Consider the following 23,254-nt stretch of genomic DNA (forward strand, 5'->3'; position numbering starts at 1 on the left):
CTGTATTTTAATTTATTTCTGTGTTAGGATATAGGCTTCCAGAATGTCTGCCAAACCTCCACAAAGGTTGCCTTTTGGAAGGCTGGCAAATAAGTGTTTTCTCTGAAGTTGCATACCTATTTTCTTACATACTTACATGGTCATGGTATCTGTAGTATGAACAACTCCCAGTGTGAAAAACTCTATTGCTCTTCCCAAAGTGCCAGGTCAATAGGATTGAAAAATTAATTTTCTTTATTAACTATGTTCTGTGTGCTTATGTGAAGATACTACTCTCAGAGGTGCAGGCAAAGAAATTAATAAGACATTTAATTTTAGTGAGATGCATGTTATGAAATGGTATGTAGTTACTGATGTCATCAAGCCTGTAACAGATGTGGATATAGCAATACTGGGATGATTGATCCATCTGTCTGAATGCCAACCAGAGAAAACAGCTGCTGCCTTAGTCCTCCTGGTTGCATAAGCAGGTTTGAAACCTGTGTTGTGGTCAGAGCAACAGGTTAGTTTGTTGTAGAGGTCCAGCTGTGGTGATTAAGGGCAGGACTCTTGATGGGTACCTCCATACAACTGTTGTCCCATGACTTGCATTATTCCTTGTCAATTCTGATGGCTCTCCTTTTCTCTGCCTTTGTGCCTCCCCTCTCTGACCAGTCTTCTCCAGAATAAACAACCCACCCTTGGTTACCTTTTTTCCCCACTAGTCCCAGCTTTCCTATATCCATAACCAAATTTGGTGTTTCTGACATTGGTATTTTGTAATCCTGGCCTCATTTGGCATTCCTGACACAGTTACCTGGACACTGTTGGCCTTGCAATACTCCCCAACAGGACTCCAGTACTTCCCTTCAACTAGCTGTGAAGTTTGGTCATCTCTGACTCAAGTCTTAACTGTGTGTGAAATCTGGCCATTCCTTACAGTGCTACCTGTAACCTGTGTCAGCATCTGACTCTGTTGTCACATCTGGTAATTTCTCATGTCACATCCAGTAGTTTTCCATGTCTTGTTCACTTATTCAGGCCAGGACTGAGTCATCTGCCTGCAGCCTTAATAAGTACTCTGAGTAGTTCTAACTACTAAGTCTTAACTTAACTTACCATGTGGGTGCTGTATATTAACGGGTAAAGGGGATTCTCTTCCTTGGAAGAGAAGGTGCACTTTGGAAGAAAAGCCTGTGCTGGAAGAGTGGGCTAACAAGAACCTCATGAAGTTCAAGGACAAGTCTAAAGTCTGGCATGTGAGTAAACACAATCCAGGAGTGCAGGACAGGCTGGGATCCTTCCTGGCTGGGGATCAGCTCTCTAGAAAGGGACCTAAGGGTCCTGATGGGAACAACCTCCATGTGAGTGAATAGTGTGCTGCTGCAGCAAAGAAAGCCAACAGGATGTGGGGTTACATCAACAAGAGCATCACCAGCAGAGATAAAGAAGTCATTACCCCCCTCTACTCAGTTTCTGTCAGGCCACACCTGGAATCCTGTGTTCAGTTTCAGTCCCCACTGTATAAAAACATGTGGGCAGGCTGGAGAGGGTCCAGAGAAGAGCCACAAAGATGATGAAAGGACTGGGAAGCCTGCCATGTGAGGAAAGGCTGAGAGAACTGGGTTTGTTCAGCCTAGAGAAAAGAAGGCTCAGGGGAGACTTTATCACCATGTTCCAGTGTTTAAAAGATGATTACCTCCCTTTTTGCAAGGAATCACATGTAAAAGACATGGGGTCATGAGTATAAGTTACTCCTGGTGAGATTCAGACTGGACACAATAGGAAATTTTTTCACAATGAGAACAATCAGCCATTGGAATAATCTCCCTAGGGAAGAGTGGGTTACCCAACATCAGACACTTTTAACATTCAGCTGGTTAGGGTGCTGGGACATCTAGTCTAGGTCATGCCTTGCCAAGAAAGGTTGGACCAGAGGATCCTTGGGGTCCTTTCCAACCTTGTATTCTGTGATTCTTTGCACTTATATTTTTTTTCCCTGGCAATCAGCAGTTTTATAGTTGGGAGAGGCAATGGCCATGGAAGGAGACCAACATTACAGGTAACTGAAAATAAATGATCAGGCAGGTTTGGTCAGAAATCTACAGGTTCATGAGGAGGCAGTGCAGAGATCTTGGTGTAAATTTTGAATCAGATACTTTATTGTCATGGTTGTGTGTTTTCACTCGGGTATAAATTGCAGAGATAGGGTGCTCTTCTCTTGAATGTTACTATGATCAAATGTGAATGTAATAGAAAAGGGACTTCTGTCTGGTCTTTCTCTGGGACTGTACATGGGAGTATGTGATGTGTACACAAGTGTACTTGGTGCTAATGGATAAGAGGAATTATGCCTCTCTTCCAATTCTATGCATACTTATCAGTAGGCACTTCTGGGCTTGAATAGCAACCTAGATATACAGGGACTTCTGATTTTTGTCTGCCATCTTTAAAGTATGTGTATCAAGGGTATCTTAAATTTTGTTTTCAAATAGTAAGAAAAAAATTATCTATGCTCTGGAACCATTAGAATGTCTCAGAGATGTCTGCAGTTGCACTGTGTTTACACAGTTGTGTGTACATATATATATATATGTAGAAGTATAATTTGCTTAGTGGACCAGAATGAATAAGAGTGTGGTTGGAAGGATCTATCTGTGTTTAAAGAAGATTTGGAAAGAAATAGAATAGTATGAAATGAAATAGTCTGTTTTCAGATTGTCATTCTCCATATAGCAAAAATAATCATTTGTCATGGATGTCATTTCACCTCACTGTCATTGTTCAAATTGTCTAGTTGGAGCTAATCATCTACAGTTCATGTGTAGTCAGTGGAGAGGAAGGCAGCCATGGCTGCAGAGCATTATAGATAACTGAAAGAGGTGAGGTGGGCTGCTTTTTTGGAGGAACTTCACTGTGCCTTAACTGTATGGATAAAGAATTGATGACTAAGTTAGACTACATGTTAGATTTTACATTGCTGGAACTCGGGAAGTGAACTCTACTTTCTGCACGTGTGTTAATTTCTAATTTTTGTCAACAACAGAAGTGTAGTGTGGAGAAAGGAGTTATGTGTGCCTATATCAGGTTTTAGTAAGTCACCTATCTTCCAGGTGACCTACGTGAATGAAAAAGCAATAAATGTATGCTTCCTGCCTGAATGTATGCCATTAAATAAAATGTTAAAGAAAAGCATGACAATAAAAACAATACTTCAGGAAAAATCCCTGTTGGAAATTCACAGAAGCTGCTTCTTGAAGAATATCCCTGTTTCTATCTGGGGTGAGAACAATTAATTTTTCCCCAAATTATGTTTAGAGTGGAGAATATTGTGAATGTGAAATAGGTAGCTTCAGGAAGGAGATGGGGCTTTCCAGGCAGTGTCGAAAGGATGGCAAGCATGCCAGAAGACACAGCATCAGAGAAACCATGCTCTAATCAGTTCAATCTGCTTCTCCTAACTAGTGTGCATAGTTAGCTGTGCTGGCTGGAATGTACAAAATGTACAAGGAAAGATTAATAGTTAGGTAATAGCGATGTAGGGAGAGTTCTCTGCAGTAACTCTTCGGTTTGTGTGTTTTGTGCTTTTTGGTGAGCAAATACAGCATGCCTAATTTTGAAAGTGCCGTTTCTGAATCATTGCAAACTGATACAGTAACAGGGTCCCAAAGAGAAGATAAATTGAGGTGCAGAATTAATTTGGTTTTGTTAATTTGGTAACTTTGTTCAACCGTGTATTATTGGCAAATAAACTGTGGCCTGCTAGAGCTGGGATTACCAGGCAAAGTGTGCTGGGCCCATGATTTCAACCAGAGGGAGAGCCTTTGTCCCTCCAGGGTGCAGACAGAGGAGGAATAGAAAGGTATTTCATTCTGGTAACATCAAGAGAAAAGGTTAACCCATCTCAGCAGGGCAAGTTTTTATCATTGTATATAAAGGGTGTCACACACACTTTCTTTATATCTTTACAATCTCAAAGAACATGCATCTTTTCAAAATTTCTTCCTGTCATTCCACAAGCAGGGACATGAACTCTTTGTGTATCATCCTGTTATCTCCTCAGAGCCTCTTTTCCCAGAATTTATAGCCTTGACTCTATCATGCTGCCCTTTGCATAAGCTATATAGTGACCAAACCCTGCCATGCCCTGGAAGAAGGGCTGTGCTGCAGCAGCTACAATATGTGGAGCAACTATCATAGCTTCCCGAAGAGCACCAGCAAGAAATTCTCTCACAGAAATTGTCATCTGTCATGGGGTAGATGAGTTCAAAGTGATACTTGCCTTTCATATGAGGTGCTGATAAAATAATTGAACTTTTTGAACTCAAATTTGAAAACTGAAGTTTGAAAATAGGAAACAACGGGATTGGTTGGTTTTTTTTTCATGAATGTAACTTTTTAAAATATAGTATTTTCCATCAGTGGCTTCCAGTTTAAATTTTCTATGTAAACTACAAACATATGTTATGATGCCTCTATGGAAAGCTCTTCTGTAATTTTGCATGGGGTTGTCTATGATGCTTTCTGTCATCATTTCACCATTTGCTGTTGAATGCTCTTTTACTGCCTGTGCCTGGTAATGATACAATGAGTCAAAACTTGAAACAAGAGAATGTTTCAGGAAAAGTATAGATTTAAGTGGGAGTAATTTACTTAAAATAACATAACTGGTTATGTAGCACTACTTTTCTGATTGAGCCATTGTGCTGCAAATAACTTGAAAAAAGACAACAATGGGCATTCCTCTAAAAATCTTGTATTTATTACATCGCAGACTTCAGTATGTTGTAAAAGATACCATTTTATAGAGGAATTTCTGATTGATGTTTTTTTAAGTATCATCATAATTGCTTCATGTTTCCTACTGTCCTTGGGCTGTCTGTGGATAACAGAAGCCAAGTTGAAGGATCTCTCCCAGCAGTTTCTGAATCCTGCTGAGTATCATAAGGGACATTATAAAAAATACCCAGGCCTGAGCTGGGGAGGCAAAGTGAAGGTGACCCCTGACATTTCACATTTAAGTTTTCCCCTGATTAGGCCTCCCCATTGTTAGCAGTGTGTAACTTCTTAGGCATCTGAGTTTGCTTAGGTACAGCTACCAAATATGTCATTTCATAAGGGTTATTCTAGTTAGCTGAAAGGGTCATGGGGTGTCAAAAATCTTTTGCATGCTCATGCTGATAAATTCTGATGGCTTTTTTTTTTGCTGTCTCTATATAAGACTAAATGATTCAGGTATCTTTAGTGTCTCAATGTAATATATTATCCCATTCTACATTTTCTTGTACTTTTTCTTAGTTCTTTAAACTGTTCTTCTTTTTGAGGTGTGGAGTCTAGAACTGGGGCCTGTGATGTTGTGTTCTGTAGCAATGCTCTGTACAGCCATGTTGCATGAACTTTGAGGCTCACACATAGGTTAAAACTCATTGAGGTCTATGTTGTCTGTGTGTTGGTTCACTCTGACCATCAGTTAAAGCCAGACAACTGGCTCTCAGGATGAAGCAGCTCAGTCATGAAAGAGGAGTTAACTTGCTTGTATGCCCTGCCTCCAGAGAGGGAGGGCACAGTTTCATGGCAAGCTCCAGAGGTACTGAGAGATGCTTACTCCTTGTAAATAGGCTGGATGTTTTGGGGTTTTAAAGCGTTGGTTGGTTGTGGTTTGGCGGTGTGGTGGTGGTGGTGGGTTTGGGGTTTGTGTGTTTTTTTTTTTTTTTTTTTTTCTCCTAGCAAGCAGAAGAAGCATAGAATCTCTTGACCAGTGTTCAAATGCTATCGGAGTAGATGGTTTGTAGGAAATCTGGGCTTTTTTGTGATGTGCATCCTATGAAGTCCAGAGAGCCCCAAAAAAGGAACACACAAGCCTCAGCTTTCACTGTGTTTGGTGTGATCTGATAACTGTCAGAAAGGTGGGTCTGGAGCAGTGGCTAGAGCACTGATGCAGTGCTAGTGCTAAAATACTGCCTACTGAGATCTAAGCAAGTGCTCCACAAACCTGGTGTGCATCTGCTCTTGCCACCTTTGCTCTGGTGTGTGTCAAATCAGTAATGATCAATTAATCTGCCTTTATATAAGCAGGATTCTTTATTTTTAGAAAGAATCTATAAAGACTATCTCAAACACTTGCCTGCATCCACTGCAGAAAAGGTCACAGAGAAGCTGGTTAACAACGTTTGGATAGACAACCAGTGACATAAGGACTATTTCAGGGTTATGTGTTACAATGTTCAACCTAAGATATAAGCCAGATGCTGTTTATTCTCATACAGATGCTTACAAAGACTGTCTCTTGCTAATTTTTCCCACCTTTTATTATCCCCTCCTTTTTTGCTACAGTTGCATTCTTCTGATTTAGTGCCTTATTTAGTTTGGAAATGCTCTTCACTGGCAGAGCAAGTCAAGAGTGCTTGTTTTTGCATCTGGATATTACACATTCTTAATATTCAAACTTGGAACATTCCCCAGGAGGATACCAGTAAATAAAAATGTCAGAGAAAAGTCTGCATGCTAGAGATGGAACATAGTGCTTTAGATACCAAGCAACTCAGTAAAATTATTTTCTTCTATGCAAGGTGACTTTAAAAACATGACTCTAAATCTGTTATTGCTGCAGTGCCTTTAGATCACAAATGTCTGGTATGAGGAAAAGTGTTTATTTTTTTTGAATTGCCTTTTAATATCACCCTGAAGTTGAAACAAGCACTGTTTTCCTTTGTTGTATAGCATGGTTTGTTTTCATGTGGTTAGTAATTTTCTGTGGGTTTGCTTTAATGGAGGTTTGCAAGGGCTTGCTCCTTGTCTTGCAGAGCACGTTGTATATCGAGCATCCTCTTGAGATTCTGTAGATGAAAGGAAACAGAAGGATAAGACTGAGGCAGCATTTTTTTTGTCTTCTCTCAATTTAAAATTTGCCTTTTTTTTTTTTTTTGCATGATCTCTTTCTAGCACCTGGCTGGTGCCGAGTTACAAAGAGCCCTCCCATTTGAATACTTTAATTTTGCCCAAAAATTATTCAGAGATAAGATAACATTAATTAGATGAATGAAATTAGGAGAAACCCTGACCTTATTTATCTGTCATTGTCTTAATTCTTAGGACTTGGCAAAACATTTTTATAGTCCATTTTAAAACTTTCCTCTCCAGTTGCTTTTTCTGATCTTCTGTTGGTTTTACTCCAAGCAGCAGGGGGGGGGAAAAAGTAATCGCATTTTAAAAATGGGGAAAATTATGGTTTTTAGAACCCTGAGATTAATAGGTGAATTCAAAGTCAGTTTTGACACTTGAAGCATCTTTTAATATCTTTTCCTTTGAAACTGCCTGCATTTCAAGAAGTGAGTGCATCTTTAATTTATTAGGATATTGCATGCCTAATCTAATATTGGGTAACTGCAGTTTAAAATAAATTCTAAGCTTTGCCTTTGTGAAAAGCAATAAATGTTTTTAGGTGATTGTTTTGTGTGAGTGCTAATGATATAATTTATAGATGTCTGGCTTTCACAAAGTATTATGTAGTAAGTACCTTTTTAAAATTAGGTATATACTACTCTCTTAAGGTGTATGCCCAATACATGGATGAACCTTGGATTTGCATGCCTGCTGTGGTCAGTTCTTGCAATACTACCCACAGACTCAAGAGACAGCAATAGTGGTGCAAGCTATGGTGCTGGAAAGCCAAAGGGGTTGTTGAAATTTGACCACTTTGGATAAGTGGGCTAAAAAGGAGGAGGGGTGTGGACCAGATGGCCTTCAGAGGTCCCTTTTAACCTAAGACATTGTATGATAATGTGGATTAACAACTTCTTGATGTGGGTATCATCAATAAGAGGGAGGGCTGGCAGGGAGTACTTATGGCTTGCTTAGGAAGGTTAGATATCCACTCCTTTTATACACTTCCAAAGAACATTCCAACAAGCTCTGCCTGCTGTCTGGATTTGTGCAGCTGAACACTGACTCCACAAGCAGCAAGAAGCAGCAAAAAAACCTCATCCTCTAAGAATCTGCACTCTGTATTGTTTGTCAGGGTTGGTCTCTATTTAGAGCTGGATGCTGAAGGGTTTGTTTTGGTTTGGTTTGTGTGTGTATGTCTATTTTTATTGAAATTCATATTGTCTGTAACTCGGATACAGACCTATATAGAGATTCCTTTGTGCTTTTTAGTCATCATCTGATGTACCTGGGAACAGACTGCTATTTCTGGCCTGAGAATACTATGAGTTGTAGAAGAATTATGATTGATTTTTCTAGGATGAAGTATCATTGAAATTGCAAGCTTTGAATTATTTAGATATCATACAGTTGTACATATTTTCCAAATTTTGTCATATTTTGGGCCAAAAGCAGCTACAGAGTTGTTCTGTACCTTGTGCAGAAACACATGTGCATGTATATACTCCCCACACACAAGTGGGAGTCATTTAATCTCATTTAATCCACTTAAATTTGATGTACAATTGAATTTATGTTTTAGATTACTTCTGCACAATCTGAAGAGAGATTGGCACTTCTAACAGCTGGTTTCACTTGTATTTCAAACATCTGTCTTAAGAATGGAAGAAATGGTCCTCTGCAGAGACCACAGGGGGAGCTTTGACAAGATCCCTTTTTAAAAATGATTTGGGTAGGGTGAGGCAAATCACATTAACAGCTTTGTGTATTTGGTTTCATCCCATTCTGTGTTCTCAGCTAAAGAATCTGGAGACCATCTAATACAGCGTCTGATACATTTTAAACCTGTAAGAGTTTTATTTCTGTAAAGAAGTTATATTTAGATTACTCACAAAGTGAAGAGTAATCATTCACCAACAAGAAAATGATGAGTAGTTAAGTTGACAAGTTTGTCAGAAGGATCCAATCTATTGAGTTATGGTTAATCTCCAGAGGAATTTTGCTGTAAAGGAAATTTTACTGAATATGTACTTGATCCCAGCATCCTTAAGGATGTAACATTAAATTAGATGAACTGTGCAAAAAATAACATGTTTAAACAAGAAAGTTTTCTCTTGGTGCCTCCATTTGAGGTTCTATGCCTGGAGTTTGTCCGAGAAACACATTGTTCTTCCAAGAAACTCACTGTGACATGTATGCATATTACTACAAAGGTTTTGTACTGATAGGTACCCTAAAATACTTTTAAGAGATGTATTAATGCAGTATACCGTGATATGTGCATCTGTTGTTGCCACAGGTGAGGAACCTTGGTTTTTAATTTGCTTGCTATTTGGTATTAGAAAGGGCTTTGTGTTTTGTGTTCTGTGGGATATTGCATTATCACAGCAGAACTACTGTTTTATGCGAAAGCTCTTGCTAGCCACTCCTTCAAATACATGGCTAACTGGGTTCTCTCAGGATTATTTGAGATGAATGCAAATACTGGTGTTAGTAAAAAGCATCTTTATGTCACTAGTCCTCTATTGCTATTTTTGAGTTTTATGAATGTTTCAGTGAGCTATTGTTGAAGGGAAGTGTTGCTTGGCTTGATTTCCAAGAGCTTAACTTAGGTGCCACCAGAAACATGTCTTAAGAAATCAAGAAGGAGTCTTTGTGGTTTTCTTTGTGTTTTCTGTTAGCTTGAAAGCCACAACAAAATGCAAGTGTTTCAAAGGAAATTAGCCTCTTAGCACCCCTCCTCCCCCAATCTAACAGATTTATCTCCTAATAGAATTTGTAGTCCAGCTGAGTTGCATTATAGACTTCTCTGTCTCTCCTAGTATCTGTGTCAATTATCAGTCCTTTAATATTGGACGCTTGCCTTGGGGCTTAACATTTACTAGGCTCCATGCTTTCTTCTTCCTCCTCTCTAAAAAAGACCTTACCTCTCAGACTAGTTCTCTTCAATCTATAGTTACAGGAGAGAAAATCAGAAACTAGATGGACTTTTGTGACTCTAAGGATTTTCAAGCTTGTGGCTCTTCTGAGCAAGATTTGACAAGATGCCTCTGTGGTGAAGGAGGTATAACAGGCTGTTGCTTTACTTTGTTTTGTTTCAGAATGTAAAAATAGAATGGAAGTTGTCCTCCTTTTAGCTCTCGAGATGAAATCTTCATGATAACTTCTTATCACCTACTAATTAGAAGGGGAAGGATTCCATCATTTGTGTTATTGTAGACTGAACTGTAAAACCCCCAAATTGTCAGTAAATAAAAACATTATTTGCTTTTATTACAAGTATAGGATTGTGCCTTTTATTAGAAAAACTCCAATGCCACCTACCCCCACTCAAAAAAATCCAAACACCACCAACAAAAAATACCCACCCAAACAAAAAACCCAACCAAAACAAAACCCTACCCAAGCCCCTGAATTGTGTTTATTGAAAACCAGGGCATTTTCAAGCAGAAAAATAAGGGAAATATTAGACATTTGTATCTCAGTGCTTAAATATTTTGCATGTGTAAGCACATAGGGAGGAAAGATCTTATCGGGAAGCAATGGGTTTACATCACGCTTTGAAACAAAGTATTTTTGCATGGAGAGAACTGTACGTGTGATAATTTTAAAGGAAAAGTTATGATTTATTCCAGTGTTGGTAGGGAATTATTACTATTTGTATTCTTGTTGTGCCTTATTCATGAGCCAGGAATCTGTTGTGATGGATGCTCTACTAATATAGAATAAAAGTCTATCCTTAGAAAATTCAAAATCCAAATAGTGTTGGCAAAGTCCAACCATGCAATGTCCATGGGTAATTTTCAAGTGTAAATATTTAACTTGGAGGAATTCAATACTTGAAATGAGATTGTGCGCTTGCTCTCTTCACTGAAACTGACTTGTTTTTTCACAAAGCTAGTAGCTTATTGTGTCTTCTTGAGTTAATGGAATGCAGCAAAAAGGCCCTCTGTTGGAGGGGGAGATAAAGGAAAACAAGGATCTAATAGCAAATGAAGCATGGCTCTTGAATAAGTTTGAGGTTTTTTTTTGTTTAGATTTTAAAGAAATGTTTAGTCTTAACTATTGCAAACGAACTGTCTTAAATCATGTATCTCTTATGTGTGTGTTCTGAAACCCCAGAGCAATTTACAGGGAAAATTCCTTAACTCTTTTGTCTGTGGCTAACAACTACACAGTGCGTTTTAGTCTGACATGATGTTTAAAAGTGTATGTGTGTATTATAAATTTTGTGATAGAAAAAGCCATAGCGCGGGTTGCAATCCAGCTTTCATTATAGCTCTTATCTCTACTTACAAATTACCTACAGAAAACTCTTCTTTTTGAAAAAAAATAAAAAATAGTGTCACTTTACCAGGTAGCTGTTAGAATTAATGTTTTGTCAACTTAAAAAAAAAAAAAAGCAACAAAAAACAAAGAATGCAGTCAAAGACCAGGGAAATAAGGAAAACCATCCTCTAAAGGAAACATGCTCTAAAGAAAGTGAATGCTATATGCATGCAGCACTGCATTCACTAGGGAAAATTTCCAGGGATGTCAACTAAAAAGTTAATAAAGATTTCTGGAAAAGAGTTTTCTCCAGGACGACTGGTCTGAAAGACTTAAAGTGCAGGAGATACTGCACCAGTCCAGGAAGTCAGTAGATGTGCTTCACTGTCTCTATGATTAGGAAGTGTTTTCAAAAGCATATAATGAAGTTTTCTTACTGCAAAAACACTTCTTCTGCTTATTCACTGTGAGTGTGGTGATAAATATTCCTTTTCTGTTCTTTGAAATAGAACACATGCTTAGAAACATATTAAAAACATAAATATATATGTGCATATATATAAGTGTATATATACACACACTTGTGAGTGTAAAGAGCCTTCATCTTTAGGAGCGACAGTCTAATTTCTGGCATTCCCATTTCTGTCACTTTGCCTCATAGCTCATGTTTTCTAGGCCTTTGGTTGGTCTCCTTGCTCTCCTCTGGGCAGGCTCAACTAAGCCATATCTTTCTTGAAGTGTGGAACCAGAAACTGCCCACTGTATTTCAGCAGAAGCCCAGCCAATGCTGAGCTGAAGAGAAGGATTACTTGCAGTGTTGCACAGATTTTGTCCCTATTTATATACTACATTGCGATGATTGCATTTTGTGGGAAGAAGGCTGTATGACAGTATCAGCTTCTGTTCTGTTGGGGATCCAGTATAACCCCTAAGGCTTTTCTGGAAATAATTTAGGTGGATGATTCATTTTGCTTAAACACTTTGCATTTGTCCTTGCTGAACTCCATTCTATTTTTAAGACTTTTTCTCCAATTCATGAAGTTCATTTTTAATTCAAATCCTGTCTTTCAGTGTATTTGCTTTACCTCCCAAATTCACAGTTACCTGCTTGTTTAATAATGCCATTCACCATTTCACCATCCAGGTCATTAATGAAAACGTGGAACAGAATTGGATCTGGGGCTGGCACTTGGGTATCTCCATGTGTCACATCCTCCAATTTAGAATGTGTACCAGTGATAACTGCTCTCAGGCATCCACTGGTTCTATACTCATGTTACAGCAATATTTTTCTTGCTCATATGTCCCTATCATCCTTGTGAAACTGTCATACAAGTCATAATGAAGAGACATGGCACCTAGTGCTTCCATCTTGCATGTGAATTCTGTTACCCTGTTCTGGAAGGAATTAGTTTTCTTTGACACAGTGTATTCATGACAGATCCATGTCTGCTGTCCTCCAAGTACTTGCAGACACTTGTTTATTTTACTTACTTTAGATCCTTTCCTGGAGACTGAAGCTCAACTGGATTTAAATTTCTCCCTTTCCCACCTTTCTATGTCTGGAATCCATTCACACTTCCTTAGTCCTCTGAGGTCTCTCCTATCTTCCATGAATTCAAACAGCAGCTAACAGCTTTGAGATCACTTCAGGAAGCTCTATAAATATTCTGGGGTATTCTGTGGAATGGTACCTAAGTAGCTGAAACCATGGACATTATCTAAGTACTTCCTAGCTTGTTTACCATCCACAGTTGGGGATTAATTGTGCTATTCACCTGTTCTTGATGGATTTTCCTTTAGTAAAACTTGATGCAAAAAGGTCATGTAATACTTAAGCCTTTTTACAATCATCTGTCAAATGCTCTTTAATCTTTAAGGTCCCAAACCAAACCATTCTATGAGTCTATGAAATTTGTTCATATACATGGACTTTTCTGTTTAATTACTATTCAGATGCTTAAACTCATGAACCGTAGCGCTAGAAGTCCTGGAGAGAAAAGAGCTTTGTGCACCAGCTGGACAGAGTCAACAGTAAAAATTCTCGCTAAAGCGTGGTAAGGATTAGTAGGGTGATAATGCTGTGGATCACAGCGCTTAGTGAGTTGCTGCGTTTGAGTGGGGGATGAATCTCCATTTCCCAGTTCTGGTCCACTTCCAGCTTAATAACAGTATAAACAAATACGATTAAAGTGATTTAGGTATCCTGAAACTTTATTTCTATTAGGGAAATGGAGTGAAGTATTTTAACTGCTACACTGCAGAATGAAAATAGCAAATCCAGTAACTGCAGCTCTCTGGTTACAGCAAAGTTTTGTGGTGTGGGAGAAACAAATGCCACAGGTGGAATTTAGCATGGTGCCTTGCAAGTTCAGTATGAACTGTATTCTCCTTGCTTCCTAGGAATTAACACTAAACATTTAGATCGCAGGGCAGAATTTCATTCGCCCTGAAACTTTGGCTATGCTGTCTTTGAAAACATTTCACTCAGTTTTTGAATGTACTTTCTGTGAAGCTGTGAGTTTCACTCTGTAATTTAAGCTATAAAACTGCCTGTAGATCAAGTAATTTGTCACTGCCATTAGTTGTTTAGTACAGATAGAGTCTGCAGACTCTGAGCTTCATAAACCAGACAGATCCTTATCAGTAATCAATATTTGTAATATTTGTTAATATAAATCTGTCACTACTGACTCATCTTTTGAAATTAATCTGGGACAAAGCACTTTACCATGAGCACCAGTCCCATAATAGAAGCAAAAGCAACAAAACAACTGTAAGTTGTGTCCCTAAGTTTGCTGGCACATCAAGTCACAATGCATAGACTTGAATCCTCATATGAAACCTAGCTAATAAGCAGTAATAATGAAGGAGCTTGACACATTCCCAAATTGCATAAAAGTCTTCATTAAGATGCAGCAGCTGTTTATTTCCAGGACCACATGGTCTAGTCAGCATGATAAGAACACAAGTGGTGATGGATCAGCAAGTTTGCTTTTACTGGAAAACACACACATCTTTCTTATCCATTCTAATGGGTTAGTATTAAAGAAGAGCTAGAGTTGGAGAATAATTAGAGTAATTTTCCATTTATTTATCTTTCCAGAATGCCTCAGGCTAGGGAGGTCAAGTAGATGCTAAAGAGGAAAAACTGCATCTGAAACTGGTCTGAAAATAAATACGCATCCCATGAGTAGTGCTGTGTACAATTTGCTTAGCTTCAGAAAACTAAGTTTGTCTGCCAGCTGATTGCCTGCTTCATTGAGGAAATCTGCTTAGCCTGAGCAATTCCGAAAGCTCTTTTTCTTCAGTTTCAAATTCTGAGGGGTGTGAATTAACTATTTCCCAATTTCTTGTTTCTTTCAGTTTTCCCTTTCATGTATCAGTCATATTACTCACCAGCTTCCTTTGGCTGGTTTGCAACTAGGAGGTTTTTCAGTGAGCAGAGACAAGCTCTAGGTTTTCCTGCTCTGCAAAGAAACTCTGTCAGCCTGGCAGTCTTATGGCAATGCCTGACATAAAATAACATCTGACTGTCATGTCCTTCCTTGTCATTGAGATGAATTTAAAAATCTTGTATGCTTTCTAGGTAGAAGCATATCCTGTTGCGTTCTGTGTGTCAATGGAATTGTATTTATTCTACCTGCTTTAATTCATTTTAGTACAGTTATTGGTCATTGCTGTGATATCTTGGCACTGCGCATACAGCTGTGAAATATTCATCTTGGGTAATTATTTCTGCTCAAGAGCAGTTTGCCAATTCCCCAGTTTTGAATGTCTTTCATCTGATATTTTAAGGAAGATAGTGCTGTGTGGTCTTCTGTTTGCTTTGCCTAGTAGTCTGTAGGGTTACATCTGATCTCCTTAGTAGAATCATATTTCTATACTAAAGTGGAACACCATCAATAGTAGACTTTGAGCTTGCTTTGAAATATAAGGTGATCAAGCAAAGTACTGAGTTTATGCTGTTTGCATGCACATTTTTTTTCTGAAGCACAGTCTCTGCTGATCAGAAAACACAGTCTTTTGAGTGTGCAGCGTTTTGAAATTGAATTCTGTGAAGGAATAAGGTCTGTAAGTAGTCTGGGCTTCCTTTTATCTGTATCTCAATGTATGGGCCACAGGCAAGTCCACAAAAGAAGTTCAGTAATCTCTGAAATCTTACATGGCATATCTAAACAGGAAGTTCATTCTAATTAAAGTTTGCTGTTGTGACTTTGCATAGATTTTTATGTTGCACTTGTCTAACATGGCTTACATTTTCTTCATACTATGAAGTGTTTGCGGCAAAATTCAGTTAGCCTTTCACAAGTTCTAATGTATTTCAATTGAGGCATACTCCAAGGAGGAAGGGAATCTGAAGTTTCAAAATTCAATTGTCTTGAAGTGATGGAAATTTTAACTTGCATTGCTAAAAAAGCCTCATTGAAGAGACACAGGTGACTTCACTGTCTTTACTGAAGCAATGGAACAATTGTGCTAGCTTGAAAGGGTGACTTTCATTTTCTGTACTGCTAAGACCTAAATATCAGCCACATGTCACCTGACATATATATCCTATTACTGTGTGTGGACAAAAGCGTATACTCCCTTAGTTTTGGGTAAAAGATGCACAAAGCTTGAGACTTCTAGGTCTTAGCATTCTTGTTAATACATGCCTTTTAGATGTGACTCCATTGATTTCAATAGTTCGGCTATCTCAAAATCAGCTTATAAGGAGTTAGTTCCAGTTTCTAGATATATTAGTTGGTTTAAACTGCTTGCACAACATCCTATAGAACACAAAAGCCACAAGCCCTTCCTTTGTGTTCCAGTTTCTGCTTCAGTGTGCCTTCTAGTCAGGCTGTTCTTAGGCTGACTACAACAGCCTGCAAACAACATGTACTGTTTGCAGAGAGAATTACTGTCATTGTTAAAATTTCACTTTACCTTCAGGCGTTATTGAAAACCTAAGGATTTTCATGACAGGACTTGAGAACTTCATTTGGATTCTTTGCCAAATAATAGTATAGTGCTCCATGTCTGTGTAATAAAGCGATGAGATCTAGCCTCCCCTTTTGAGCTTTCAAGCAATCCAACTTTCAAAATTGATGAGTAAAAAAGGAAAAGAGGACAGTTTCTTTTCTGTGAATCCCTGCAGGTTGCGGTGATTGGAGGTGCTTCTTAGTAGCTCAGTGTCTACTGGGTCTTGTTGGGTGACTTGCAAAACAAATGATTATCCTGAACCCTAGTTCTTGATTTTACTGATACTTAAGATACTAATACTTGTGTTTTTAAAAATCGTTTATTTTTTCTGCTGTTAAAAAGTGTCTGTACAAATTTCTATTTTATCTTTTCCTTTCATAGGTTCCAACTATGGGAGTCCCCGTCCAGCTCATGCCAACATGAATGCCAATGCAGCTGCAGGGCTTGCCCCAGAGCATATCCCTACTCCAGGGGCAGCTCTGTCCTGGCAAGCTGCGATTGATGCTGCCAGGCAAGCCAAACTGATGGGTAGTGCTGGCAATGCAACAATATCCACAGCTAGCTCCACGCAGAGGAAACGGCAGCAGTATGGGAAACAGAAAAAACAGGGTACCACCACAGCTACACGTCCTCCCCGGGCACTGCTGTGTTTAACACTGAAAAATCCCATCCGGAGGGCATGCATCAACATCGTCGAATGGAAATATCCTTTTTGATGTTCTCATTTGGAAAACAGCAATTTATTTGTGCACATCAGGCGCTATTCATAAGTGTGAAGAAATCAATACATTAAGTTGAAAGGCACCACTGGGAACATAAAGTACATGAATAGTTTTTGATGTCTTAACTAAGATCATTTATGCTGGGGGAAAAAAAAAAGTTTTGAGTTTAGGACTGAAGCCTTAACTGTACCCTGGTGTAAGAAACGGCTGGAAGTGTAAATGATAAAGGTTAGGGGTTGAAATTTGCTTTTTTAAAACCACATGGCCAAGGCTGAAATTGATGGGAAATATGCAAGGTGTCTGAGGCCAGAACCGAAGTGACTTGATGGGATTGATAGCAGCTGCTGGCTTTCCTTACCTTTTTTTGCAGGCACTTAGAGGTGTCACCAGTTAAACAGCTGTGGTGTTTTGAATCATATGCATTTTTTGTTAAACACGTGGCATCACACTTTCTACAGTATGAGAAAAAGAATGGGACAAAAGGAGGAGGAAAAAACCCCAAACATGTAATAAGACCATGAAACAGGTCTAAAGTCTGTTCATTATTTTGGAACTCCACTTAAACTAATAAGGCTCACTAATGTATGGTAACAGATACTAGTTATCTCTTACTGGTTATCTAGAAGCAGGGTAAAAGAAAGACAGTTAAAGTAATCCTGCAACATGTATGAATGCAGTATAGGGCCAGATCTAGTAGTCTGAACAAGAGACAGCCTGTCAGAGATGATAGATGATCACCACTGACACAGAACTGCAGAATGTAAGGGTCAGTGCTGCTTCCCTGGAAAGTCAGTGGGAGTTTGGCCATTGGTTTAATTGTGTGAGAGAAGAAAATCGCCCGAGTCTGATGAGCACCAGCTAGAATTTAAGAATTTGGTGTGAAACACAAGCTAAAATAAAGTACACCTGCCTCACATCCCCAAAGGGAAACCGAGCCTTACCCTGAACAGTAATTGTCAGTAAATCGGAAGCTAATGGGCTTCTTCAGAAAATACAAAAGAGAAAACATGTTGTTAGGGATAGATAAGCATGTCAAGGGAAGGCAGTACAGAACTTGGCAGTAGTTAATATGATAAAAAAAAAATGAATGATGGCATTTAAGACAATGTGATAATATTGTTCCTTTGGGGGTCTGCTGGGACATTAGAAAGATGAAAACAGAATATGATTATTATGTCTTGCTGACATGGACATATTTTCCAGATTAAGAATGTGTTAAAATGTTCCTGTCAATTCTTAGATGTCCTTAAACTACCTGCCTGCCTATTTCTTTCTTCAGATGCTAATTTTTAATCCCTCTGATTAAGTTCGCAACTCTTTATCCCTTTGGACATAGCTCTGGTATTTTAAGTGTAAGAAGATGGGTGATGACTAACAGGATGAAGCTGAATATTGGTTCACTTGCCAGCACCCCAGTAACCACATGTCTTTAGAAAAAAGCACAGAGTGACATTTGATAAATGAATAAGATCAGCAATGAATGATGGGAATGATGTGCTGTAAAACAGGATACAGCAGTGCTGGGATCAAGAGAGGACCAAACAATGCATTTAAAGCAATCCAAAGATGCTGATGATAGCGTTTTATGGTTTTGTTTGCTTTTAGGTGAGTTGATGGAAGTATTTTTGTTTTCCATCAGAACCGCTCATTGGATATCTAGTGTTTATAAATGTGAAACGCATCAATCACAAGTAACAATATTAAAGGGTTTTGATGAAATTTAATTTTATCTGTATTCATCCTAATTGCTAAAAACTACTGAGGAAAGCTTAGCTTAATTTGCTGAACCACTCAAGTCTAAGCACAGTAGATATTAAATATCAAATGGTACTTCTGCAGTGTTTCTGATCCAAGCATTAAGAGGCTGAAGGTGCAATTGCACACAAGAAAAAGTGAAATGAAGCAATTGCCTTATTTTGCAAAGATTTAGCTGTCTGTTTAATTTTCTGCTCTGTGTGCAGGGTATTTGTAGAGTTTACACCATTTTATTTTTACAGTGCAAAAAGAAGTTGAAGAAAATATGCATAAACAGTGGTAAGTTAAAAGATAACAATCCTGTCAAAACCAAGAAGTCTAGGAAGAAAGTTATTAAGAAAAGGAGAGCCTGTGGAAATTCAGGTGTTTATACAGTAAACACTATATATACAGCCTGAACTTTTTGAGAAGTCCCATGGATAGCACCCTTATCTGCTTTTCTTCCTCAGTATGGTCATGTATCTCCTATTATTCATAGGTTTAAGCAGGGTAGTCTGGCAAGTTTGGAATACTTTGACTATTCCATATGTGAAATGTAGAAAGTATCTGAGCGTAAGCAGTGGCCAGGTGCCTGGACTTTGTGTATCTCTTGCAGTTCCTGCTGCTGCACATCCTGATCTCCAGTTCTTTCCTGCTAAAACCTGCTGAGAACAGTAGTCTGCTGACCAGAAACATACATGCTGTGTTGACATTTGGCAATGCTGCAAAGCCAGTCCCATGGTATATAAATTCATGCTCAAATGCACTCTGTGGCGCAGGTTATGCTTGGCATTCTCCCTGTCCTGTCCTGCTTTTAATTCCCCTCCAGAGTACTGGTGAGTTTTCCCAGAGCTAGCTTCCAGGATATTCTTGCAGGCAAGTAAACGTAGACAGGCTGTAAATCTGGTCTCTAGTCTGCGTTTGGAGTCACTTCACAGCATTTAAGAAGTCCACAGAAGTAGATGAAATACAGTGCCAGCAAATTGGTCAGTAGCAAAATGTCTTTTGATCCCAATGGACAGTCAGTGGGGCATCAAGGCTGTGCAGGATTTGCTTGTTGAACATCCAGTATGATTGTGGTGTTTTCTCTAATGAAGTTGATGCTGGTCTGAAATGCCCTGGAATTGGTGCTGCTTTATTATAAGAACTCTTAGCTTCCTTTTGCACCTGATACACTGTGTAAGCGCATTTGTTTTCCCTATGAATACTAAAGGAAATCCAAATTAAAAAGAAATACTGCCTAAAACAATTCTTAAGCAAAACAAGCATACATGGCAATGTGCAGTATAAACACATTTTGGGCAAAACTTTTTTCTTTTGCCTTAACAAATCTTATCGTCATGTAAATGTCTTCTAGCTGAATGTATGCCTGTATTTCTTGGGCCCTTGCATTTAACTTTGAGATATCAGAGACTGGGAAAGGCAAAGGGGGGTGAGGGGAGGAGAGAAATACAATGCCAAAAAAAAACCACCCAAAACTTTGGCTAAAATTGTTTCAGGGTTTGTAAATGCAGATGGAAAAGACTGAGGGAAGCTAATTGTAAGACAAAAGATGACAGTCCTTCTAGAGCAGGCTTCTGCTATTAAAAATAGTACAACCACACTTGAAGGAAAATGGGGAAAATGCAATCTAAATAAATAAAGGAAGAAAAAACTTTTAAGAAATCTGTGTTTACTCTGGCACGCGACTGGCCTACACTGCTTTTGACATATTAGGAAGATTCTTGGCTGGGAGCTCCTAAAAGCACTTAAAAAGGCATATGTTTCTTTTCAGAATATAAGGGGCTTGGAATGTTTTCTTTAAACAGAATTCTTATAAATCTTTTTTTCTTTTTTATTTGTGTGTGCACATTTTGGAACAATTTCCTTAACTCCATTCCTCAGACCATTTGAAATAATTATTTTACTGACTATTTTTGCCAATTGTGTGGCCTTAGCTATCTATATCCCCTTTCCAGAAGATGATTCCAATGCCACCAATTCCAATCTGGTAAGTCCTTAATGGTGTTTAGTTTTACTATTTTGAAAGTCCTTTTTAGAAGTGACAAGAGAGACTGTTGAAGGTAGGGAACATAAATGTATCTACCAAAGATAAGAATGTAATAGAGTAAAAATTGGATTGGAGTGCTGTGTCTCCTCTTCTATGTTAGCATCTGTTTCAATTGAGCTGCCTTTAGAAAAGAATGTCCCAAAAATTGCGTGGGTGCTGTATGTGTTGTGATTTTGGTTAACAAATTTCTGCGTGCTGCAAAAGTGCTTGGTAAGTTTTAAACTGGAGGTATTTGCGGAAGAAGTCTTTTAATCATGGATTATATGATGGGTTTTGTTTTAAAGTGCCATTGTGAAATTGATCGTGTCCTTGTCTCAGGTGATACTTGAGAGTGCAGCTTGATGACTAATTTGTAAGGAAATACATTAATTCTTGCATTTCAGAGATGCGTGTGGCTGGACACTGTTTGTGGGTTGTTTTTTTTTTTTACTTTATTTTGGATTTTTTTCTTCCCTGTTGTTGAGGAAAATAGTTTTTCCTCCATCACCACTGATGTGTATGTTGGTACTTTGGGATAGAACTGTCTATATAGAAAGGCAAGAGTGTTTACTTTTGGCTTAGCATGAAGTCATAGCAAAAAATTCTGTTCAGTACAGACACAGCATAAACCAATTCTGGAACACAATTCATTGAATTAGCAGAAAACATTTTTCTTTCTCTCAAATATGTGAACAAATCTCCCACTTGTCTGGTTGGATCAGGATGAAAACTTGCTCCCAGAGTTTAAGAGTTGGGATGCTCCTTCCTGATTAAAATTTACTGAGACAAAAGAAATTTAAGAGCAACAGAGGAGGAAAACAAAAGCCATACTTCCAAAGTAGGGATAATTGGGGTGGCCGACAGATGTTGTGATTAAAATGATCCGTGCTCTTCTTGGAAGTCAGTCACTTGATTAAATATCTCTTGGAGTTACACAAAACAAATTGCAAACTTCAGGACTTTGCTGGAACTGTACTTCTGTGTTAAAAAAAGGGAATAAAAGATTTAATGCTTTTCCTCTGTAACTCCTTAAAGAAGTTTAAAAATAGGAGCAGGAGGAGATACGTGATTGTTAACTTTTAACTATTCTTTATATTGACAGGGTATGTGATCTTGTCTTATTTTCTCTTGCTGCTATCTTTTTGTTAGCTTGACTTGGTGATTTCCAGTGATGAATTGTGGTGTGTATATGCAAGATAATTCAGTATGGCACCTTTCAAAATGAGTATCTTTTAAAAAACACATTCAATTCAATTGATTCTCTGGTGATAAAAGACAGTATATTTAATGCACGTTCTGACTTCCAAGGCTGAGATATGAAAACAGCAGAGTTGAAGTTTAGCGAACTCTTTAATTTGTCTTGAGTTTTATTTTGTGGGGGTATTTGTCTTACTTCAGTGAGGAGACTGCTGGCTTATACTGGGTTGGGAGTATATTCTTAATTGAATGAGGTTTATTAAAACTGTTCTTCTATCAGAAAATATATGCACTTCTGTGAGCTGAATTGCTATTCTGCATCTGTTTTCCAAGGCATCTTTTGCATCATTTGGTCAGTCTACCAAAACACTCATGTTATTTGTGAGTAGGAGTTTAAAAAGCCGAGCCAAGCAAAAATCATCATCTGAGGAAAGTTTAGAAATGTTATAGCAATGAAGGTGAGGAGGCATTGTTAATTTATCTAAACAGCAGTTTTAGAGGAAGAGGGGGGAGAAGAAAGTAAATGGGGAGTCTGCTTGACTACACATTGTTCTTTGGGTCTTAATGGAAAAAGTAATTAAAAATGGAAAATGAGATACTTAGTATTCCATGAGGGGGTTGCACTAGTGGAATTAAGACTCTATACTGTAGAGGAAACCCTGGACCGCCAACTGCCCAGTAGCCTTTGGTCCTATGGTATCGCTAGTCCCTTGTTGTGGTTTTGTGGGATTTGTGGTTTTGTTTGTTTGCTTTCTCAGGGTGATATACATATATTTTGGCATGTATATACTGCTGTTTGGAAACAGTTTTTTGCGTGTGTCATATGCTGCATTCTGAAGCTTTTCATAGAATTGTGAAGAGTTGTGTATTGTGGTGAGTGTGTAAAGTACTGAGCAATAAGGGGGGGGGGGGAGTGGAGGCAAATGGGTGAAATAAGGGTGAAAAAATGTTTTAGTTGTGTTTTGGAATAGGATGAAAGCTTAGATGAAGCGCAGAATTAAAGGGAAGTTATTCCAGATGGTAGGAACTGCAGAAGAGTAGTTGTACTAGCTTCTTGTTGTACTCACTTGTTTTTCACTTTTATTTTTTTCCTACCTGTGAGCATGTATTTTGCAATCAGATTTACTTTGCAGCTGTGATCCCTAAACCTTTAAAAGCTGAAAGAGGAAAGGAGGGTATGTCTTCAATGTGTGCACACAGGTTAATAGCATGCACAGTGTGAAAGTGTGAGTCTAACAAAATGCATACGGAATCTTCCTATCTGACCAGAAGAAGTTTTCACTTGTGTAACTCTTGATTCATTCCCATTTTGCAGTTTAGCCCCTTTTAGGGGTAAAGCTATGACAGAATCTCCCACATCCTATGTTTCTAGAGCCGTCCTTAACATGAAAGAACTATCTACAGAAAACATGATGGACAGTATCTGTTTTACAAGGTCTGAAAGTGACACAACAGTTTTCCAATAAGCTGCCACTTT

General features: G+C 38.4%; 1 protein-coding gene across 5 annotated transcripts in view; it reads left to right on the plus strand.

The window, feature by feature from the left end:
• The window catches only part of CACNA1C (calcium voltage-gated channel subunit alpha1 C), a 485,857-nt gene that overhangs the window by 55,492 nt on the left and 407,111 nt on the right, over window positions 1-23,254 (plus strand). For all 5 annotated transcript variants that reach the window (XM_062616658.1, XM_062616654.1, XM_062616655.1 and 2 more), the window contains exons 2-3: window positions 16,477-16,798; window positions 20,436-20,541. In XM_062616658.1, coding sequence (XP_062472642.1) covers window positions 16,477-16,798; window positions 20,436-20,541 — 428 coding nt within the window. The remainder of the gene's footprint in view (window positions 1-16,476; window positions 16,799-20,435; window positions 20,542-23,254) is intronic.

Source organism: Pezoporus occidentalis, unplaced genomic scaffold (assembly GCF_034315485.1).
Source record: "Pezoporus occidentalis ecotype Australia unplaced genomic scaffold, CSIRO_AGI_Poc_V1 ctg19, whole genome shotgun sequence".
Classification (NCBI taxonomy): domain Eukaryota; kingdom Metazoa; phylum Chordata; class Aves; order Psittaciformes; family Psittacidae; genus Pezoporus; species Pezoporus occidentalis.